This window comes from Topomyia yanbarensis, chromosome 2, assembly GCF_030247195.1.
Source record: "Topomyia yanbarensis strain Yona2022 chromosome 2, ASM3024719v1, whole genome shotgun sequence".
Classification (NCBI taxonomy): domain Eukaryota; kingdom Metazoa; phylum Arthropoda; class Insecta; order Diptera; family Culicidae; genus Topomyia; species Topomyia yanbarensis.
This window is the reverse complement of record NC_080671.1, coordinates 305350469-305372526: the sequence shown is the minus strand read 5'-3', so window position 1 is coordinate 305372526 and position 22058 is coordinate 305350469. Positions and strand designations below refer to the sequence as shown.

Here is a 22058-nt window from a genome sequence, read left to right as displayed (position 1 = left end):
ACTTAAACAATAATCCTAGACAGACACTGTGATTGAATTCATGCACTAAACACGGCCAAACAAGTAGTTTTCAAAAGCCATTCGATGCGTCTGCATCGCATTAGAGGATAGTGCCACACATAAGTGAAACAGTATTTCTGTTGATCTAAGATTGTAGTAATATAAAGAATCATAAGTCGATAGCACTGAACCTTCACCATCATCATCGTCATCATCAACCGTGCGTTCCCCCAGGCTATTCCATGTGCTGCAAACGTGCTTGGAAATCCATCGACGTCACGAGGTTGGACTTTGTACTCTAAACAGCTCTAAACAGAAGGTCGTGAGCGAAGCATGAAAGGGAAATGAAATAACCAACATATATTTATGCTGCAGCCTTTACACTACAACATAAATTTCGACTGCATCATGTATGGCTTGAGCTATTACAGTGTGCGTCTAATCTGGTGCAGTGTGTAGAAATCCATCCCAAAACAAAGTGCAAAACAACTGAATTCAATGGCGTTGTTGCTGGATTAATGCTCAGTGGTATAACAAAATAGCATTCATTAAGGATTAAGGTGATAGAATGGCATTGGAAATCGCAAATTTCGTGTGAACGGTGTTCGCTGGATGAACGCGGCATAAAGGGCAAATGTTATAACTTATAACACAATTTCTTAAACAAACTGATAATAAAAAGTGATACTCCGAGCTTAATCTTCTCGTGTCTTGTTTTTAAGAATACGTCAGTGAACCTCCTTATGTGGAATAGTACAATTATAGATTCAGTTTTATTTAAGTGCATCGCCAAACAGGTCGTACTAGTGTGTGACGGGATTCAGATAGGATCCAGTACGTACGGGCCGTGACAAAAAAAAACACAGAAGTATCGCTCAACGATGGAATAGACCAACATGTAATACGATTCTCCAGAAAGTAATTGCAGATTATCCAAAATCAAAATATCAACATACAATCGAAAATGTCACAGGTCAAACGTTACGAGGTGTTGGAAGCGATTCCTAAGAAACAGATTCTAAAGGTGTATCTTCGGTGTGTGGTTGCGAATTTGTTGCTGCTAATAAAATGGCTGTTCGAGTGCGTCAAGTGTCGAGTTAATAAAACGACCATCATGCGGAAGGCAATTGAGCAAGTCGAGTTCCCGAACAAACAGCCAAACTTTATGACTGAAACTAAGATGGGACGACACTCTTACGTGAAGCTCGAGGTAAATGTAATCAGTAGTTAATAGTGTGGTAGAAGAACACGAGGAAAGAAGCTCGAAACTGTGGCCTGATAACGGTGGTTAAGTTCGTTTTGCGCTTATGATGAAACATGTGAGAAACTGTCGCAGGCATGAGTCAACCCTGGTCTTTATAGTCATTAGCAATCAGTAGTATAGTTATACATTTTTTTCTGACCGAGATCACTGATGTTTACCTCTTTAATAAAGAAATGGTATGTTTCTGAATCTAGAAAGTTTTATTCAGGCTGGAAGAAGGTGTTATAAGTACTATACGGTTCATCTAGTCTGTTGGTGTACTTGTGTTAACATTTAAAGTTTATATTATAATTATGCTACGGAATTTTGCATATTTACAACTAACGTTAGTGCTTAATCGGTTATACAATCATATTGCAGGATTTTTACTTTTTGTATTATCCATACTTCAAAGCCGGTTCGAACAGATGATGAATGGATTTTGACTTATAATTTATTTAATTTTTGAATGTTGTTTGCTCGATATTGTTCAGACTCATCTTTTATGAATCCTATCGAAATGGTTATCCAATTTCTAGGAGTCCAAATTTGCTGTAATCTGAATGCAGTTTCATTTAATTAATGACACTATCTTCCATCTTGTTGCAGACGCAATGCAACTTCAACGATTCTGTTAGTTATTATCTGCACATTGACGAACAAGAGATACAAAAGAAACGAAACGATAAGAGCGATTGATAATTTAGAGCGTACCACAAATAAACATAGAACAGAAAACTAGACTGAACATGTTCTTATGTAGGCATAGGAAGAGTGAATAATCCTTTACCTTCTACTGCCAATCGTCGGACAGTTGATCCGGTTGTAACAATATGATTGGAAAGCAAGCGCAAATCATCATGACATTTTGCAGTGTTAGTACAACAAGCCCGACTAATAGCTTATTGGCTGGGAATTTTCCAGAGCCAGCCTAGTTCCAGTTAAAAACTACCCAGATAAACATTCAGGTAATTAGAAAAGTAGAAGAAATGTTGTATATTTGAAACAAGCTAGCAACATTTAGAACCAAAAAAACATTTTAGAAGTAAAGGTGTGAAAACTATACTGGGAAAAGGGTGTTTTAGATATTTTTATAAAAATTAAATAATTATTATTTTGCCAATTGATGCATAATTCAAAACATTGGGTGTTCTATCACAAGTGGTAGCTTTTCATGATTTGGCTATTTACTAAATTAGTCTATAACCCTGTCAAAACCGTTCGGAATTTCATTCAGAATCCTGAATGGAGCCAGTATGGAATCCAGCTCGAATGACGTTGGATTGAGCTGGAATCCATACTTAATCCATTTTGAATTAGAAACCAATTCCGGACTGGGTTTAACTGGGAATTTTCTTCGCAGTTAAGGTTTATTTGTTGCACTGAGTAAATAATAAATTCGTATATTTGCTACGGATGGATTTCGTTCAAACAACTTTTGTAAAATAACCGAATGTTTCGTACTTATAATTCGTGTTCTCGATGTGAAGTTTTTATTTTTGTTACGCACTTTCCATTAATACCACAAAACGACTGTCGTGAGCTTATTACGGATCGGTTCCATTGGTCAAACGGTTTTTTTCACCTAATAAAATATACGAAAGCGAAAGGATTTATAATATTTGCAAATACCTTTCGTAATATGAACGACTTTTTCCAAAGAATACCCAAAATATTTATGTTCATGGTTGGTTTTTTTTTAAAAGGAATATCTAATATATAATTTTTTCATTTTTAGTATGACATTTCTCTTTTTTGCTATTTAACGACATTCAATTAGCTAGAGATTACTAAGTAGGGAAATTTATGAAAATTTAGAGCTATAGTATGAAATATTCAGATCGGCAAATCAAAAAGGCAGAGTTAAAAGCGACTGAAAGCAGGAGCCCCTATGTCAAGATGTATCTCCGCGTCGAGGACTGAATGGCTGGCGGGGATAAAATATGCCAGTCGCGAACGAAGTACCATGGGCCTTGTCCTTACTGTCTTAAGCGAATCTCTGACACAGTGGACGTTTTGTTTCTTCACAAGTCGTAGTACTCAAATGAAGAGTTACAAAACTGAAGAAAATATCCAGGCGAATCTGCATCATGTGAAAGGAGCAACTGGAATCCTTTTCCGCAGTTTCACAAAAGAAAATGTAGACATGGCTTTAATCCACGAACCATGAGCTTTAAATAATATTCAATGAATCTTTACACAAATGGGAAAGATAATATTTGACAACTCGGTGAATAAGCCACGTACGGCTATTCTGGCAAATGTTAACTATACACCAATAATCGAATTTAGTGGCAATACAGTTGAATAAACCAACAACGAGAGGGAGGGTTGATATTATACTAGCTTCTGCTTACTTCCCAGGGGAATCAGATGAACCCCCTCCACAGGAAGTAACTGAGTTTGTTGGCTACCTTAGGAAAAGAAATAAGCAGTTTATTATTGGTTGCGATTGGTGCCCCTTTGGTGTTTACTTTGGCTCCTTTTCAATTCGAACAATAATTTTGTGTGTACATGGAAATGGTACATTTATTATTACTTATTTTTTAGTTTATTCTCACAAAGTTTATAAAACAGAACAAGATTTTAGTGATAACCAACTCAGCCAACTGTATGCTACGGGACTGCGCAGGTGAAAAAAATTGTTGATAGTTGCGGTATTTATTATAAGCAACATTGCGAATAAATGTTAAGTGACCGTTAAGTAATGTATAGGGGGACCCGGGGCTATTAAGACAGTGGAGGTAATTCGGACCCCCTCGATTTCTCAGAAAATAGCAAGACCTTCTGACTATCGATATTCGTGGAACCGCTATTTTGAAACATTAATTTTGAGAGCTGAATTTAATTCTTGGAATTTTTTAGAAAGAAGATACAACGTGTTTCGTTTTTTTGCCATTCTCAAAACAAAAATCATTATAATGGAAAAATCAATTATAATGGAAAGGTCAACATAATTCCATTGTAAAAAATTAAAGAAAAATGACGGTCTGAATTGCCCCGTAGGGAGGTCCGAATTACCCCTACATTGTAAAAGGATGGAAAACGTAGAAGTTTGCAAATCGTCGCCTAGCGTTGCCTTGAGTGGTGCAAATGAACCTTTTAGGGGCCATGCATAAATGACGAGGGGAAGGGTAGGGTCAGTAGTTGTGCGACGTAGCTTTAAAAAAACCCATTGATTAGAGAAAACAATTTAATGTTCCTCCGTTCCCAAGAGAAATAAATTTAAATTCACACAAGTAACTTTTCACGGTTTTTCATGTGGTGAATCTTACGATTCGCAGAATTGCATGTTCGCAAAAAACGGATTTAACTTCCTACATTATTTAGCTAATTGCTAACTAGTAGACTTAGTTTGATAGCTGAATCAAATTTTCTCTTCGTATTCAACCAAACAAAATTTAGTAATTTAGATGAACGTATGCTTCTTAGAATCTTTGGCAGCTGCAGGATTGTGAACTGAGAGAACTTCTCTTCATGCTCCATGACATAAAATTCAAAACAAAGCTATCAACACTATATCTGTTCTGAAATGGACTTATTTTGTTTGCACTTTGCTTAAGATTTTGTGACCAAATGCTACGAGGGGGAGGGAGGGGTCAAACATCGCCGAAAGAAGCTACGTCATTTGTGTACGGCCCCTTATGGCACCAACATGTAGCTGAGGTTTCAAACTAACAATTAGGACCTTTGACCGGTAATTTTTTTCACATCTATCCACCTAAAAGGACGATTTGCTTAAGTAGGTCCGAATAGCCCCGGCTCCCCTATTATTATGTTTCTGAAGATCAGACTACCTATATTTTTCAAAAATCAGTCTTTCTCAACACTACTTTTTCTACCCCTGAAGTATTTTTCAAGACTGACACGTTTTTCAAGAATAATTCAGCCTAAAGCAATAATTAATTCTTCCAATCTCCGCAAGGTTACCGCAAGGTCAAAGTTAGGACGGAAAATCCAACGAATTGAAAGATTTACTTGGTTTTTCTCCTTCACAAGTTATTCTTATAAAGGGAAGAACTAACGGCTTGAACACATCACAATGATATGGATTTATCCAAGAGATGTTAATAGTTTGAAAGTTTTAGAAAATAAAATGTTTTATGTTCCACGTATGAGTAAAGGGAACGTTATACACGGCATGGGTGCTGAATTCAAGATCTGACGCAGTATCGTAGATGCCAGGGCTTTGGGCACGGCACAAAAAAATGTCATTTGGATTCCAAACGTATGATCTGGGGTGATAATACGCTTGTCCGGTGAAAGAAACCACAGAAAGTTTCAAATACGCTAATTGTAGCGCAAACCATAATTCGAATATCTGGGCATGTCCTATTCGAGAAAAAAATTATAAATTCTCGTTCGTGTTAATCCGCCTCAAAATAGAAATACCTATCTGTACCTTTACAAGGATCGTTTATCTCCGTCACAACATCCTACAATCGTGTGTGGCAGGTAACACGGCCAAAAGATGGATGACTACCACGCCTCCAATTTCGTTTTCACACAACGCTCCCTTTGCTCCAACCGATCTAGATAGCATCACGGAAGAAAAATCATTTTTTTTGCAGTAATCAATGTTTCAATTGATGACAATAAGGCAAAATTATACCTCTATATTTGAAGCTTTTCAAACTGGGTGGGAATTTGCTAACAAAATTATAATAAACTTAAAGTTTAATAATGACTTTAAATAATCATTTAAATTGATTAAATTGGAATGCCCGTTCATTGAAAACGTGCGAAGACGAATTTTTCAACTTCCAGAGGGTACATAATGTACATACAGCCGCAACTGTTTTTTAAAACCAAATATTAAGTTTCAGAGTCACTCTAATTTTGTTATTCATCAATTTTATCAAATTGTTGGATTCTGCGGAGGAATCGCAATAGCGAATTACGTCCTCTACTCGTCAAACACATTCCGAATATACCCAACTCTCACTCGTAATAGTTGGCCAAGAAAATTTTAAATTGTGTCTAACCTCACACGGTACTCTTTGTACTAAAACTTTTTTACGAACTTGGTTCTTAAAAAAGTTCGTTATTTTTTATTTAGTTCGTAAAAAAGCTACGTAAATCGAATATTTCGTAAAAAACAGTTCGTAAATGGACGTTTCATTATATTACCTTTCTTTTGAGCACTAACAGTTACAAATATTAGCTCAAGAACTGAAGTTATTGCAATTGAAGGTGAGCTCAAGGGTCGGTTCATCGCGCGTAAAGTGTAAAAGTTTTCCGTAAATTGCTGTTATTGCGTGACGTTTTTTGCGCGTTTATTCGTTGGAAAAGTGACCCAAGGCATCGCCGGACAGTTGGACATTATCGAATACATCGAAGGAAATAGATTCCTGAAGTGGGATGACTCGAAAAAGCCTTTTTCGAAGGTTTTCTTCCCCGCAGAAGCATCGTCAGGAGAGAAGACAAGTGGGCGAACGAATACACTTCCTCGCCCGCCGCTCAGCACTTCCCTACGAACGCTGTTGCTTGGAACGAGAGTGTGAGAAGAACCAAGCTATTGCAAAAGTGAGACGGACGAACCCACTGAAAAGAGCGTATATTAATTTTAAGTTTATAAAACAGGGACATTCAGGGCCGGCGGAAAGCGTGGGTAGTATGGGTAGTACTACCCAATCGAAAATAACCGAGTGGGTAATTTCCCACTCGAAATTTTGTACCATTTCAAAAAATTTAGATGTGCAACGCATGTATCTCGCACTACACACATTTGAAAACATCGATGTACCACAATTCCATTTGCATAAACGAACGTGATTTAATGTGAATGTAACGTAAGCGTGTGCATTGCGAAAAGGGAAACAATCCTTACTAATGGACCCTTCACTCTATGTTTTCTACCCACTCGGGCGTAAAGTGTTTCGCCGCCTCTGGGGACATTGATAAAGTCGAGACATATAGTTTTTTTAATAAGCCGAAGCTCTTAAAATATTCTTCTTTGTTCCTTAGATATAGCCTTGCAACTTTTTCTGATCATTTACTTCAAGTTCCCCTTAAGGGGGTCTGACAGCGCAAAATTTAAAAAAAAAAAATATTTTTGCATTTTTCGGTTCTCTAAGTTAAGAAATATATGTCCAAGAAAGGATTTACTCGAATTCAACTTGGTTCGTCTGCTATAGTTCATCAAACTACCACTGGCTGTGGTCCACTAGGAGGTTGATAACTCTATTATCTTTCTCCGGACAAAACCAGCCTAGAGGCCGCGTGGCATCCGGCGGGTTGAAGTATGTCAGTTATGGAAATAACTGTCAAATTCATTCCCAAAGGTGGCCGCGTCACTTATGAGGAGGCAAAGAGCTTTAGACCGATCAGTCTGACCTCCTTCCTTCTCAAATCAGTGGAACGTTTAATCGACCACTACATTCGGGATGGTAGCTTGGGCGAGCACCCGCTGCATGCAATGCAACATGGATATCAGCGGCGGAAGTCTACTACCATCCTTTACAAATGTTGTCTACAACATTGAAAAAGCTTTTTCACAAAAGCAATCAAGTTTAGGAGTTTTTCTCGATATTGAAGGTGCTTTTGACAACGTGTCTTTCGAATCCATTTTGGAAGCAGCACGAGATCATGGAGTACCTTCATATATCACGAACTGGATACACGCAATGCTTAGCAACCGACATCTGTGCTCATCGTTAAGACAAGTAGAGATGAGGAAACTGAGTGTCTGCGGATGTCCTCAATGTGGTGTGCTGTCCCCACTTCTATGGAACCTTGTCGCCGATAGCTTCTTGAGAAAACTAAATGAGCTTGGGTTTCCGACGTATGGTTTCGCCGATGATTATCATATAATGATCACCGGTATTTGCATTAACACACTTTTTGATATGATGCAACAAGCATTATGTGTTGTTGAGCGGTGGTGTCTTCATGTTGGACTATCAGTTAATTCAAATAAAACCTCAATGGTGCTTTGCACGCAACGAAGGATTACAACCGGAGCTCGTCCATTGCAGTTTTTTGACTCTGAAATTATTGTCGAAGATCAAGTTAAGTACGTTGGGGTAATTCTCGACTCAAAACTTAATTGGACAGCTCACATCGATTTCAGGATCAAGAAAGCTTGCATGGCCTTTGGCCAATGTAGACGGGCTTTCGGTAAATCTTGGGGACTCAAACCCAAGTACATTCAGTGGATCTACACAACAATTGTTAGACCAATACTGCCATACGGGTGCCTTGTTTGGTGGCGGAAGGGAGAAGTCATGACAATCCAATCAAAGTTAAACTATCTTCAGAGGATGGTCTTGATGGCGATGACTGGTGCGTTCTCGACAACACCTACTGCTGCTCTCGAGGCACTCTTGAACATAAAACCACTACATGTGTTTCTAAAACAAGAAGTACTTTCTTGTGCATACCATCTTAAGGTTACTGGGCTCTGGAACAGTAACCAAATAGATCGTGTAACTAGCCACACAAGACTGTGGCCCCAAATGGTTACTTGGGATGAATATACACTTGCTCCCAGTGACCTTACACTCACATGTAGTTTTCCTTCTAAAACTTTCAATGTGAGAATTCCTCTTCGTGAGGAATGGCTGTCTAGCTGGATGGAGCGACAACTTGAAGAATACGTAGTTTGTTATACGGACGGTTCTTTGTTGGAGGGCCGAGCCGGTGCTGGTGTCTATTGTCATGAGATGAGATTAAACCACTCTCATTCGCTTTGTAGATACTGTACCGTATTCCAAGCAGAAATCTTTGCGATTCTGTGCGGCGTACAATCCGCACTTCAACAGGGAATTTGCGGTAAAAGAATCTATTTTTGCTCTGACAGTCAGGCTGCCCTGAAAGCACTTAGTTCGGCAGATTCGAGATCGAAATTAGTAATCGCATGTCGAACTCAAATCGAAGAACTTAGCATTTCAAATGCTATCTACCTTCTATGGGTACCCGGTCATTCCGCTATTACTGGAAATGAATGGGCGGACGAATTGTCTAGAGCTGGCGCTGCGACTGATTTCGTTGGTCCAGAACCAGTTCTACCACTGTCAATAAGTTGGATAAAGCACAAGATTCGCTCTTGGGCTGCATTCGAACATGCCAACCATTGGCGTAGCTTGCAAACTTGCATTCAAACAAAGGCTTTTCTGCCAGATGTGAGTACGAAAATGTCAAGAAATTTGTTGCATTTTTCCAAGCACAACTGCAGTATTCTGGCCAGGGCACTGACTGCACATTGCAAACTCAATTATCACATGGCTACTATTCAGCGCGCTGAGTATTATTCATGTGATCTTTGTGAATCCGATTACGGAACATCATATCATTTGATATGCAATTGCCCTGTATTAATGCAATTGCGCATCCGGATTTTTGGTTCTCCATACATAGATGAACCTATGTACAGAGAGCTGAAATTTAAGGATATGCTTTTGTTCCTAACCCAGTGTGGTAAAGAGCTATAGTTTTTTTAGCCGTATTTGAATGACAATATCTTTTCAGGGGTGTTGTCGTTCTGTTATCTCAATATCCCCTCGGGGGTGTTGATATATCCGCTCACTGTTTGAGTAGAGGTTCTAAATCCCTCCGGGGGTTGGAAGTTTTATTCCTGCTGTTGTAGCACCTGCAGATCGTTCAGCATCACTCCGGGGGTGCAGAATGCTCTGTTTTAATTGTTTTGTGTCGTTGTTTTCCTTACCCCTAACCTTACCACTTCCCCAATCCTCAGGAAATCAGGAAAATGATGAAAAGACGATTCTTGGCAAGGCACAAATCTCCGATCAATATGGGGAACGTGCCATTTGAGCCAGACGCTACTGATTCCTGATTCCTGATTAAGGGGGTCTGACAGCGCAAAATTTAAAAAAAAAATATTTTTGCATTTTTCGGTTCTCTAAGTTAAGAAATATATGTCCAAGAAAGGATTTACTCGAATTCAACTTGGTTCGTCTGCTATAGTTCATCAAACTACCAACTATCAATTTTCATTTGAAGCTGATAAAATCGGAGGTGGATGAAATCGGGGGCTGATAAAATCGGGTGCTGATAAAATCGGGTTTCCACTGTATATTTTTTTTTCTATAAACATTTTAATTTATATTTCAATTATATTATATTCAATTAATTACGTGTCGATTTCTTACCGCATGTAAGGAATCGAAAGTCTTATTGTAATGCTAAAATCCATTTGATACAAACATTACATCAAGGCGGGGCTGGTTGATGGAACGATTGCCTCGGAACACGGTTTGCCCTGTACACGAAATGGGTAATCGGAAAATCAATTGAGCTAGCACCTATTTAAATGCACCTATTAAATGCATGCAAACATATTTTTTCTGTAAACCGCTGCCATACAGTGGGAGATAGAATAGGTTTTACACACACACACACACACACACACACACACACACACACACACACACACACACACACACACACACACACACACACACACACACACACACACACACACACACACAAACACTCACACAAGGTGATCGAGAGTTTGGGTATCGACGTTGAAATCCAAACTCTCGATCACCTTGTGTGAGTGTGTGTGTGTAAAACCTATCCTATCTCCCACTGTATGGCAGCGGTTTACAGAAAAAAAGATGTTTGCATGCATTTAATAGGTGCATGTTGGTATCATTTTTATTTGCCTTTTCAATGCCCTGGCGAGCAAACTCATTCTTTGAAAGAAAACTTACAAGACATCGGTCGAAATTCTTTATAATCAGTCATTTTAACGCTAAACAACAATCGTGGAATAATGCTCAAAGCAATTGTTTCTCTCTTTCTTATATGTCTCACAATTTATGTCTCGTCCTTCGCATTCTGGAAGTTTTCATTTTGTCTAAAATGGATATCGAACAAGATCCGTCTTCGAATACTCTGACTTCCTATTGAAAATCATACCAATTGAATTTAGTTTGATCCTATCTGTTCTTCTTTCGAAGAACTTTCGTTAAGTATTCTAAAGATTTCGAAAGAACTGAAGACGGATATCTCGAAAGTTTGCCCAGATAAGCTCAGCATTGTAATATCATACACCACCAGTCAAAAGTTTAAGTTCACCCTACAATGTTAATGTAGGGGAAACTGGGCCGGTTCGGACATAGTAATATTTTTTCATCAGGCTTTTATCAATTGCGCACATTTTATTCTAAGGCGACTTTTTCCGATGTTTTACCGTATTGTGTATAAACGGTTCTGCGCAAAAGTACATGAAAAGTCCGAATCACCCCTACCCTGTTCCAATTCGGACCACCCATTTCTTTTCGATTTCTTACAATAGAAATGAATTCCTATTTTGGCCTAAGTAATAGTTGATAATCTCGCCCAAAAAAGGATATAAATAAAAGATATTATCCGACAGATCCGAAATCACGATAATGCACTTGATTAATTTTAATTGTTGTTTCCAACAAAAATCTTGTTTTTCGGCTTACACATTTTTTTTAAAAAAAGCGCTCTGAAGCAGCAGATAGAACAGAGCTACATGACAGCCATGAAAATGATATATACGCTTTTCATAATATTACCATAGCTGAGAAACAGCTGGGGGTCCGAGTTGGACAGTGGTCTGAATTGCCTCACTTCCCTCAAATATTCAAAAAGTTATGGTTTTCTTCATTTATTGTTATTAATTATTATTATTTATAATTATTTTTCGACCCATTTCTCTACCATAGACACATAAAATAGTAGTCACTTTTCAATAATGATATGATAATCTTCGAATTAGGTCAATTTGAATAAATATTTAAAATTAAATATAAAATTTTTTCTACTTACCTTTTAATAAAGAAAAATATAAGAAAACAATTTGGAACAAGCACTGAGATGTTACACGCATCGAAGGAATACAACCTGTCAAAACTAGTTTGTTTGTGATGTACGCGTCACCCCCAAAAACGTCAAACCCCTCCTACACTCTGACCAGTAGCGTGTAGCAACATGATATTGTTAAGACGAACGTGCTTGACAAAATCTACTGAGAAACCCACTCAATTATGTAAAAATAAAAAAGCGAACTTAAACTTTTGACTGGTAGTGTATCTAAAGGAAACAAATGACATAACCATCGACAAGTAGGGGAGACCAGGGCTAGTTGGCGGTGTTTTCAGTTTTCAATTTTTACTGCTTTGATGTAGGTAGATCTTGCAAAATAGAACACGCGGCATGAAAGAGCAGACTATTGGCAACATCTCTGATTTTTTTTTAAGTGTTTGATGTATTTTCTCCATTTTTAGAGACAAAAATATGTGGAAAACCCGGAAAACGGCCACAGGGTAAATTGGCGGTATGTGAGGATACGTCAAAAACTAAGCAATCAAATGGAGATTCAATTACTTCAAGAGTCCTTTTGGAACGTGCTGAATGTCTTTTCAAGAAAACTGTATATTAACCGACATTTGCTATTATATTTCAGTTTCAATACCGCGGCATTTTGACTTTGACGCGCACTCCCTATTCATAAGCAAATTTTCGATATTTTTCATGCAATTGGCCGGAATAAATGTCTCCCACATTGGCGAGGTACACAAGAAAACGAACTTCTTACTTTGGAGTGAATTCCAGAAATAAATTTTTTTGTGACTTTTTTGCATTGTAAATAGTACCGCCAACTTGCCCCGCATGCAGCGCCGCCAACTTACCCCAAACATATTTTATAAAAAACTATTTACAAAATATCTTTTGTTTGTAGATAGATGTAATATCTATACGGATACGGAAAGCCCTTTTCACGCGCTATCGAAAAATATAATCATTCTGGAAATAGATTGAAAATCACCATAAATAACACAAAGACACATTGGATAACGGGTTTCACATAAGTTGAGCTACATAAGAATAGTCAGCGCTATATGTCTAATAGAAACAGAGAAAAGGGATTCTGCCAACTTACCCCAACCGCCAACTAGACCCGGGCTCCCCTATTTTATAAAGGACTAACGCATATATATGCGCATCAACACAGTTGATATCGACGGAAAGGTCAACGATTCGAGTTTGTCAGGCGTAGATCTACTGAAGCACGAATTTGTCTGTTTCAAGGACCCCTTTATCCAGTGAGCGAAGATATCGAATGGCAAACGATTGGTGTGGCCAGCGCATAGAGAATCTTTAGGATGACTCATGCATTGGGAATGTTGAAAAACCTGCCTACTTTGGGGAGAGTTCACATAAATATACCCCATTCCTCACGATCAAACAGTGCCCGGAGAATCTGAAATGCTCCCTTAAAAGACGCTTTGAGTACTCTTTTGTAGATAAGCTGCAGAAAGCTATATAAAATATGTTGTCTTGGCTCAGGAAGAGTGCGACTCTGACATCCACTCGTGGGAACATCTGTTACTGCACCTATAATGAGATTATTTGATATAAAGCCTAAACAAACAGTCTCTGATTTTAGTAATTCAAAATCCAGCGAGGAGTTTCCAGCACATGCAGCAACACCAAAACAGCATTTCCTCAAAAGATTCAACTTAATGCAGGAATGGGTGTGCTTAGGTTGAGCACCAGGCACTTTGTGTTACTGCCGAGACTTAAATTTTCAAAATACGACATGCAGTTGTTTTCTCCATATTTTTTAATTCGATTGTAGAAATGTTAATATTAGGGTCATTCACCCCTTTTTCGGTTAGAAAAGTCTCTGTAGCAAAACCTCTAAATCCATGTGCGGGGATGGGAATCGAGCCCAAGTGAACTACGTACAAGGCAATGAATTTACCAACTACGCTATGATCGTCTTGTTTTACTGCCCTTGAATTTGTTCTGTCCTATTTATGTTTCTATGATTTTGAGAAAACGAGCGATAAATTTTGCAGTAATTTTCGCTATTTTTTCGATTTTAAATTTTCGTGTCGCGCAATTCAAATACGCTCGTTACTATTTTTTATCTACTTCCATTTGAGAACATCATTCAATATGAATAAATCTGAATCGGACTGACAGGGCCCTAAGGTGGTCGGTGGAGTCTCGGTTTTGCGCCCCTTTGGTGTTTACATTAGTTTGCTTTATCAGTTCGACTTTCGAACGGCAATTTAGTGTCTACTTGGAAGTGACACACTGATTTTGATTTTTTATGAATTATTCCTATTATTCCTATTATTCTACATAGTAGTTCAAGATTTCAGCGTCTCCCTAGGCCTGGCGTCCTTGGTGGTGGCCGACCCGGCCAACCGCACCCTACGGGTCTGATTGTAAGTACAAAGGTCACTCACTGATAGCGTTTTCGAGTGTACCCTCACAGACCACTCTAAGAGCGGTTCCAGTTTCAATTATCACCAGGTTTCAGAAGCCATTAATAGCGACATCCGCTCTCAGAGTGATCAAAGCGCAATTATATTAAAAATTGAAATATCGCGTGAAACTTCACCTGCAATTCCGCGTGAGATACCGTGAGAAATTTCACGTGAAATTCCGCGTTGGATTCCGCGTGAAATTCCGTGTGAGACTTGGCACCATGTATAAATTACCCAAAATTGACTCCCTCTCCACCCCATGTAACAAAATGTCACAAATTTCTCGACACCCTCCTATCCAATTACGTAATAAATTCTCCAAAAAAAATTGTTTCTTCAGTACAAACATGTTAGGTAACGTTCTAGCTTCCCCGTATGTCACAATTAGTCGTACTCATTCCTCCCCTAAAAGCGTTACGTAATTTATGATGGTCCCTTTCACGCTAAGTTTTGCAAAAAATTCTGCGTGAAATTCCGTCTGAAATTTAACGTAAAATTCCATGTAAAATTTCGCGTTAAATTCCGAGTGAAATTCGCCGTGAATTTCCATGTGAAATTTCACGGGGAATTGCGCCTGAAATTTCGCTTGAAATTCCGGGTGAAATTTCATATGAAATTTCACGTTAAATTTCGTTTCATCCGGTCCAGGGGCCTTCATCGCTTTCATGGCTTTCGCCACTTCGATTCTTCGTCGGGTACTCGGGTTTCATCATTACAATCATTTTCCTCACTGTACGGTGGAAGCGGCCGTTCGATTATAACCTTAATCTTCATCTATGGAAACTCTGTAGGCAGCTCCTCGAGGAATAGCGTTGGCTTTGTGACTAAGCTCCACAAGGCAGGATTGCTTGCTTGGCTATATTGGTTTGTTGAGAGCATTTCTTGTAGCTTTCGTTCCTCTCTTTCGGTGACATTGTGAGCACTCGGACTTCTTCCCCAGGCTCAGAGGAAGCTTACGTGTAGATCGGAAATCGTCGTGTTCTACCAATTTGCTGGGCGGCTACCGGTTTTCGGTTTTCGTTTCCTCGGCATGGTCGCATCGCACGCCCTTGCTTGTGCTGCCGTAAATTCGTTCGCACGTAGGTTTAAGAGGATGCCTTCCCGTATAAATAAATACCATTCCAGAAATCTTCGGAACCATTTCCAAACTATTTGTATAATGCTCACCATATTGGGAATACTATTGATATATTTCACCTTTATAATTGAACTGTTATACTACCATACCCATTTTACTTACCATTTGCAATACCTTCCGTGTATCCTATATTGGAGATTTGTATACTATATTGTCCTTTGGTGCCAGAGGTTATTATTACTCTGGTGGGCTTTGTTATTCGTATATCTGTTTATCCTGCTCCAAAAATCTGTAGTTTAAGATGGTCAAAAATCCTCGTCTTGCAATATTACGGAGAACGCTCAATTGGATAAAGTGTCAGTCCACTTAGTGTCAACGAATCATTCTTCAGAAGATGGCGAGAGCAAAATAATATTTCATCAATCGATAGAATTGAAATGTGAAGGGGAAGATATTTTTTTCTCCAGCTAATATTTTATCCACCGCTAGACCTAAAATATGCATGCCACCGTAATCTGTACGGTTCTTGAATGGTATGTTGTCAAAATGTATATGGAAAACAGCACATTTTGGTATGGTGACTGTTCTTAACAATCCGTTGTTTGTATGGTCGAGTATCGAAAAACGACACTGGTTATGTTCGATATTATACTAGGCAATGGTTAATCTATTGTTGAACGAACCATATTGAAAATGGTTTTGAGACGATTGATGCAATGGTTGGCATATGGTACACATTTATGCGGGTTCAAATCAAAGTGCTTCCTTGTCGAAGATCGACGTTTTGCACCACCACTCGTTTATCTGCTTCTCATGTGATTCCAACTGCGTCCTATTCCCGAAGCTGTAACAGATCGCTTGATGGTCGCAGTGGGTATGCTTCTAACACATTCTCCAGTTTATGTTTCCTGTCAACTTCAGGGCTGGCGGAAAGCGTGGGTAGTATGGGTAGTACTACCTACTCGAAAATAGCCGAGTGGGTAATTACCCACTCGAAATTTTGAACATGTATCTCGCACTACACACATTTGAAAACAACGATGTACCACAATTCCATTTGCATAAACGACCGTGATTTAATGTGAATGTAATGTAAGCGTGTGCATTGCCAAAAAGGGTAAAAATCCTTACTAATGGACCCCTCACCCTATGCTTTCTACCCACTCGCGCGTAGTGTTTCGCCGCTCCTGGTCAACTCCAGGGCTACAGAAAGTGATATTGATGATGGATTCCTGGACATTCATGCGGTATGTGCTAATAATACCTTCGTTAGCAAGATCTGCATTTAGCGTTGATCACTGATGGCCAATCAAAGTACCTTTCAATACCGCTGTCCACCTCGACAATTCAGTAAATCCCGTTTTCCGGCAATATTGCAGGATTAAAGTATAATCAGTTACTCGGAAAAAGTCTCACGCGGAATTTCACGCGGAATTTTACGCGGAGTTTAACACGAAATTCCATGCTGGGCTGTATATAAAATACGCAAGAGAAAAAATTGTTTCAGCAGAGATCAACAAATACATGGACGAAAACTTAACATTTGTGAAGCGCCTTTCGAATCATTTCAGAATGTTATCCAAAACATAAATGTAATAATCCTGTTGCTTTGCTTTATTATAAAGCAGGGTAATCTTTGACCGGTTTTTATACTTTACCATTATACCTAAAAAGTACACTTTATTAGTCCGAAGAAATTCCTTATAATCTTTTAAACTAGCTGGGACTTGAAATTTACTTAAACCGCTATTGGACATTTCACTGTTTGGAAAATACCTGGAACGAGAAGCTTAGGCAGCTCTTTTATATACTAGCTTTTTATTTATTTATCGCCCTGCTGAAACGTCCACGAGAATAATCGACGGAAAATGTAACAAGTCAAAGCAATTTTTTTCAAGAAACGAAATCAGAATAAAATTTTATTGCAGTAGTTTTAATAAAAAAGCGTATCCTACATCAAATTTCATCACGAAAAAACGCTGTAGAAAATTAGTAACCGATCCTTCTCAAACTTTCAAGCAATAAAATATAACCCATTAGTAGGCTTTTGGCATATTTATTTCAATCAACTTCAATACCATAATCGTATGTTCGCACCTTTAACTCCACTCATCAGGTTCTGTACAACATCTGTCTGCAGCTTCTTCTGTGCGGAAACTCATTTTCTCTTCATGTCCTCGTGTTGCTTCAACAGATGAAACAGACGCTTCTGTAGACACTCCTTGAGGTGAATCTCCCCGGTGTCTAAATCGCAGTAATCACGAACGGCGCACTCCGTTTGCCACGTGAGTAGATCGTTTGCCAAATCATGTATTTATTGGCAAACTTTGAGTGTTTCTAATTCCTTACGTCCTTCGGAACGCCAAACTTGTGCTGAGCGGAGAAGAACATTAGCCCCAGAAGCTGCCGGAAGTCCGCTTTGACGCAAGTCTTATCATCCACGATGAGACAATGAGGCTTCGCTTGCATCTGGGTGTACAATTTGCGGGCCCGTGACTTTTCCACCGTATTTTTCCATTTGTCATGATTTGGAGCTTTCTGTACTTTGTAGGTATGCAGTTCCTCTTGGTCCTTGGCTCTCTGAACGAAAGGCTTAGACAGACTAAACTTTTTGCCCACATCCCAGACCAAAGCATTGGGATTCCGCTTCAACGCTTGTGATCCTGATAACTAATAGAACATCCATTCTGGCCGCATTTCTCCTTCCGTTCGATGCTCATAGTTTGAAAGTAACGTTTATTCATACGACCCACCATTGCTTGCACGATTCAGAGTTGTTTTCCGATGTCTCGATGAGAGAGTTGAGTTGCTTTTCGGGTGACAAATTTGCTTCTCATTTTCGAAAAACTGACAGCGATAAAAATACAACACTCTAAAATGCAGCGATTTTTCCGTGATGCAATTTGATTTTTATCATAAAGTTCGGAACAAAATAATAATAGAAGGTTAAGGCACAAAAATATTTGATGCACTCTAATATCGTTTTTGCTTGAACTGGACCCTGAGCAGGTTCGAGCACCGTTTTCTCTCAAAAACGACATAACGTTCGCGGTCAATGCAAATTCGGGAAGTCTAATACCCCAGATAAACTGTTGTAATTTGTAACTTTACGTTCATTGTTATCAATAATTCGGTTTTGATTGCGCCTAAAATTGTATGTACTTACATATTTTTCTTTCTTTCATTATAGAATACAAAGTTACACTACGTGGAAGCGGGAAATCGCAGCAATTCGACGATTTTGCTTCTTCATGGATTCCCAGATTGTTGGATTGGCTGGCGGAATCAGGTTTGCATAACAAAAACAATCTAAACAATTTGCTCAATTCCAACATTTATATGCAGATTTCAGAACTATCACAGTACTTCCATGTAATTGCGCTGGATTTGAAAGGTTTCAATGATTCCGATAAACCATTATGGCGTTTCGATTACACTCCCAAAAAGATTTGCGAAGATTTACGCAAATTCCTGATCGCAATCAGCACCAAAAGTGTGTCAATTGTTGGTCACGATTTGGGCGCTATTATTGGTTGGATATTTGCTCATACCAACCCAGATATGGTAGACAAGTTCGTTAGCGTCTCAACGCCACATCCGAATCTCCTGTGGGACAATTTGCCATCAAACTCACCTTTCAACCGAAGATGGCTTGAATTTATCCAGGTAAGTTATATTTTTTCTGCGAATTATATAAGTTAATTTTTAACTTTAATTTCAGTTACCATACCTTCCAGAAATGGAGATGAAGCATAATGCTGAGCGCACGCTCAAGAAATGTTTTCCTCACATCCAGAAAGAGAAAGTGTTCATGACTGGTACCAACGGATCTGTGATAAACAATTTGACGGATGCTTACAAATATATCTTTAGCCAAATCGACGACTGGAGAGGTCCCCTCAACTACTATCGCAATTTTATGTTTTACCGCGTAAAGGATGGGGAAACACTGCAGTGTCCATGTTTGATCATAACGGGTAGCGACGATCGGTTCTACAAATTAGAATCTGTGGTGAAGAGTTCCGATTTTTGTGAAAACTTTATCATCAAAATTATTGAACAATCAGGAAGAGCACCGCATCAGGAAATGTCAGCGGAATTTAATAGTACTTTGCTTAAATTCTTGATAGGTAAGTTTATCACGTTTTGATATTATTTTCAATTAATATTCATTTTCACTTTAGGTAAGCGTTTGCTTGGACGACCTTCTGATAATACCACTCCTGCCCCAACACGTGGCCTGGTAGGTAGAGTTTTCGGAGGATTTGGCGCTGTTGCGAATAATACCGTAAAGCTGGGGAACAATCTGAAAGATGGCTACACATTCGCGAGTGCATTTAACAACGTACCCAATTTTATGGTTAAAAGCTAATACTTATGTACGCTGCTGAACTTTTTTTTGTAAATTTTATTTGTGAGTGCAAATTTACAGGATGTTTATACAATATTTATCGTCCATTTTATAGAGTGAGCGTGCTGAAGAAAGGATATAAGTGAGAACAATACTATTAAAAAAATCATTTTTATTCTGAAAATAAAGCTGGTATAATATTGAAATTGTTCTTCGACGAAATTTATTCCTTTTTTATTCAATTCGCTTATTTGATAAGGTTTGCGTTAGCTTAAAGGTGCCATTTTTTCTAGTTTTCTAGTTTTCTAGTTTTATTTATCGCACGCATCAACAGGCCGCACTCGGCCCCAATGATGGAAACTTAAATTAATTACATTTAAAAAACTGCAGGAATCGCTTTCTTAAAGTTATCCGAGACAAATGAAAGTCGAACAGGTGCGACACACGATTGAAGAGGCGTTGTAGTCCCGTGATAGCGGCATTAGCTGTTTGAATAGTTCGTCGAAACGGCACTCTCAGAAGAACGTTTCCGCGTAACGTTCTGGACCTTGCTTGGATGTTGACTCGCTCTAATAAATCTGGAGAATCGATGCGTCCTGACAGAAGATCAGAGATGAATAAGGCTCTTGCAGTTTCTCTACGGCGCTGAAGGGTATCGAGCTGGATGAGTTGACACCGACTCTCGTAGCTTGGTAGACGAAAAGGATCGCGCCAAGGCAGGCGTCGAAGAGCATACCGTATAAATTTTCGTTGAACGCCTTCAATTCGATCGCTGCTGTTCATGTAATTCGGGTTCCAGACTGACGAACAATACTCCAGCGTGGAGCGCACTAAAGAGCAGTAGAGGCTTTTGAGACAATAAATGTCTGTGAAGGATTTAGCCGTACGGAAGATGAAGCCCAGGCTTCGCGATGCTTTACCAACAACATACGAAATGTGATTCTTAAATGTAAGTTTCGAATCTAACAGCACTCCAAGATCCTTAACGCAGCTCACCCGGGAAACAAGAGCTCCAGACAAGTTATATTCAAACTCAATGGGATCCTTTTTTCTGGAGAACGATATCACAGAACATTTCGCCGGATTCAGATTCATTCGGTTGTTTTCACACCATCTGCTGAAAGTGTCAAATTGCTGCTGCAAATAAAGTGCGTCCGTTCGGCTCTTAATTCTGTTGAAAATTTTCAGGTCATCTGCATACGACAACCGTGGCCCTTTCAGCTGATAGTTTACATCGTTGAAATAGAGAGTGAATATCAAAGATCCGAGATGACTTCCTTGCGGAATTCCAGACGTTGCGGAGAATAGTTTGGAGTATGCATCACCTATGTTCACACTGAGTTGACGGCCAACGAGATAGGATTGGAACCATCGCAGGAGTGATCCACTGAAGCCAAGTTTTTCCAATTTAGCGATTGCGATATCGTGATTTGATTTTTTGATTGTTTTACATTTTGAATTTATTAAAACTAGGGGGTTACACATTTCAATATTATTTTGTTTTTATTCAATGAAACTACAAAAAAACTTTACAGCTAACTTACACATATACAAGAGGGAATAATATAATATTCGTAAGATTAGGGGGGCTGGTCATTTTGCATGTTATTTGTATAGTAATGAACTTTATGATTTTTAGAAGGGAGATTATTAGAGAAATTAATTATTAACTAACCGGAACATTTTACAAGCTTATTAACCAAAAATAACTAGAGGGAGTGGTTCAATTTTATTAAGATAAGGGGGGATTAATTAAGGGCAGGATAAGGGGGCAGATAAGTTTTGGGATGATATTCAAGGGGAAAAGGGGGGGGGGGGTGAAGTCCTACATCTTTGTATCAGGGACATGGGACAGAGGGTGGGCAAGGGGGGGGGGGGGTTGAGATATAAACTTTCAGTTTCCGGCATGTATTGGGACGCCGGGCGGTCTTCCTCGAGTCGGCAGGGGTTCGTCCAGACAATTTCGTAGTACGGCTTAGATACGGATCGGAAACACACCGCGTTGCGCGTTTGATGTTGTACTGTAGGTCTCGTGTTGTTGGGTCATTCGATAGATGTTTTGTGTCGGCTTGGAGTCGCATCAAACCATCGTTGGGGTACGGTAGGCGAAAGAGGGCGCTTCTGAGAATGATAAGAAAAACGCTTTTAATCCACCTAACAGTGTGATGG

At 39.0% G+C, this 22058-nt stretch overlaps 1 protein-coding gene across 1 annotated transcript; it reads left to right on the top strand.

Moving 5' to 3' along the window:
- The first annotated feature begins 87 nt into the window (after nucleotides 1–87).
- LOC131683464 (epoxide hydrolase 4-like) lies at nucleotides 88–20095 on the top strand. The gene is made up of 5 exons (XM_058965474.1): nucleotides 88–1210; nucleotides 18729–18827; nucleotides 18884–19204; nucleotides 19260–19668; nucleotides 19723–20095. The coding sequence occupies exons 1-5, from the start codon at nucleotides 965–967 to the stop codon at nucleotides 19908–19910; spliced, it is 1263 nt and encodes a 420-aa protein (XP_058821457.1). The 5' UTR covers nucleotides 88–964; the 3' UTR covers nucleotides 19911–20095.
- The last annotated feature ends 1963 nt before the right edge of the window (nucleotides 20096–22058 follow it).

Excerpts from the sequence above, each read along its gene's own strand:
- LOC131683464 (XM_058965474.1), top strand. The coding sequence starts at position 965 with ATGTCACAGGTCAAACGTTACGAGGTGTTGGAAGCGATTCCTAAGAAA. Across the intron at positions 19,205-19,259 it reads GATGGCTTGAATTTATCCAG|TTACCATACCTTCCAGAAAT; the intron begins GTAAGTTATATT and ends CTTTAATTTCAG. Across the intron at positions 19,669-19,722 it reads TTTGCTTAAATTCTTGATAG|GTAAGCGTTTGCTTGGACGA; the intron begins GTAAGTTTATCA and ends TTTTCACTTTAG.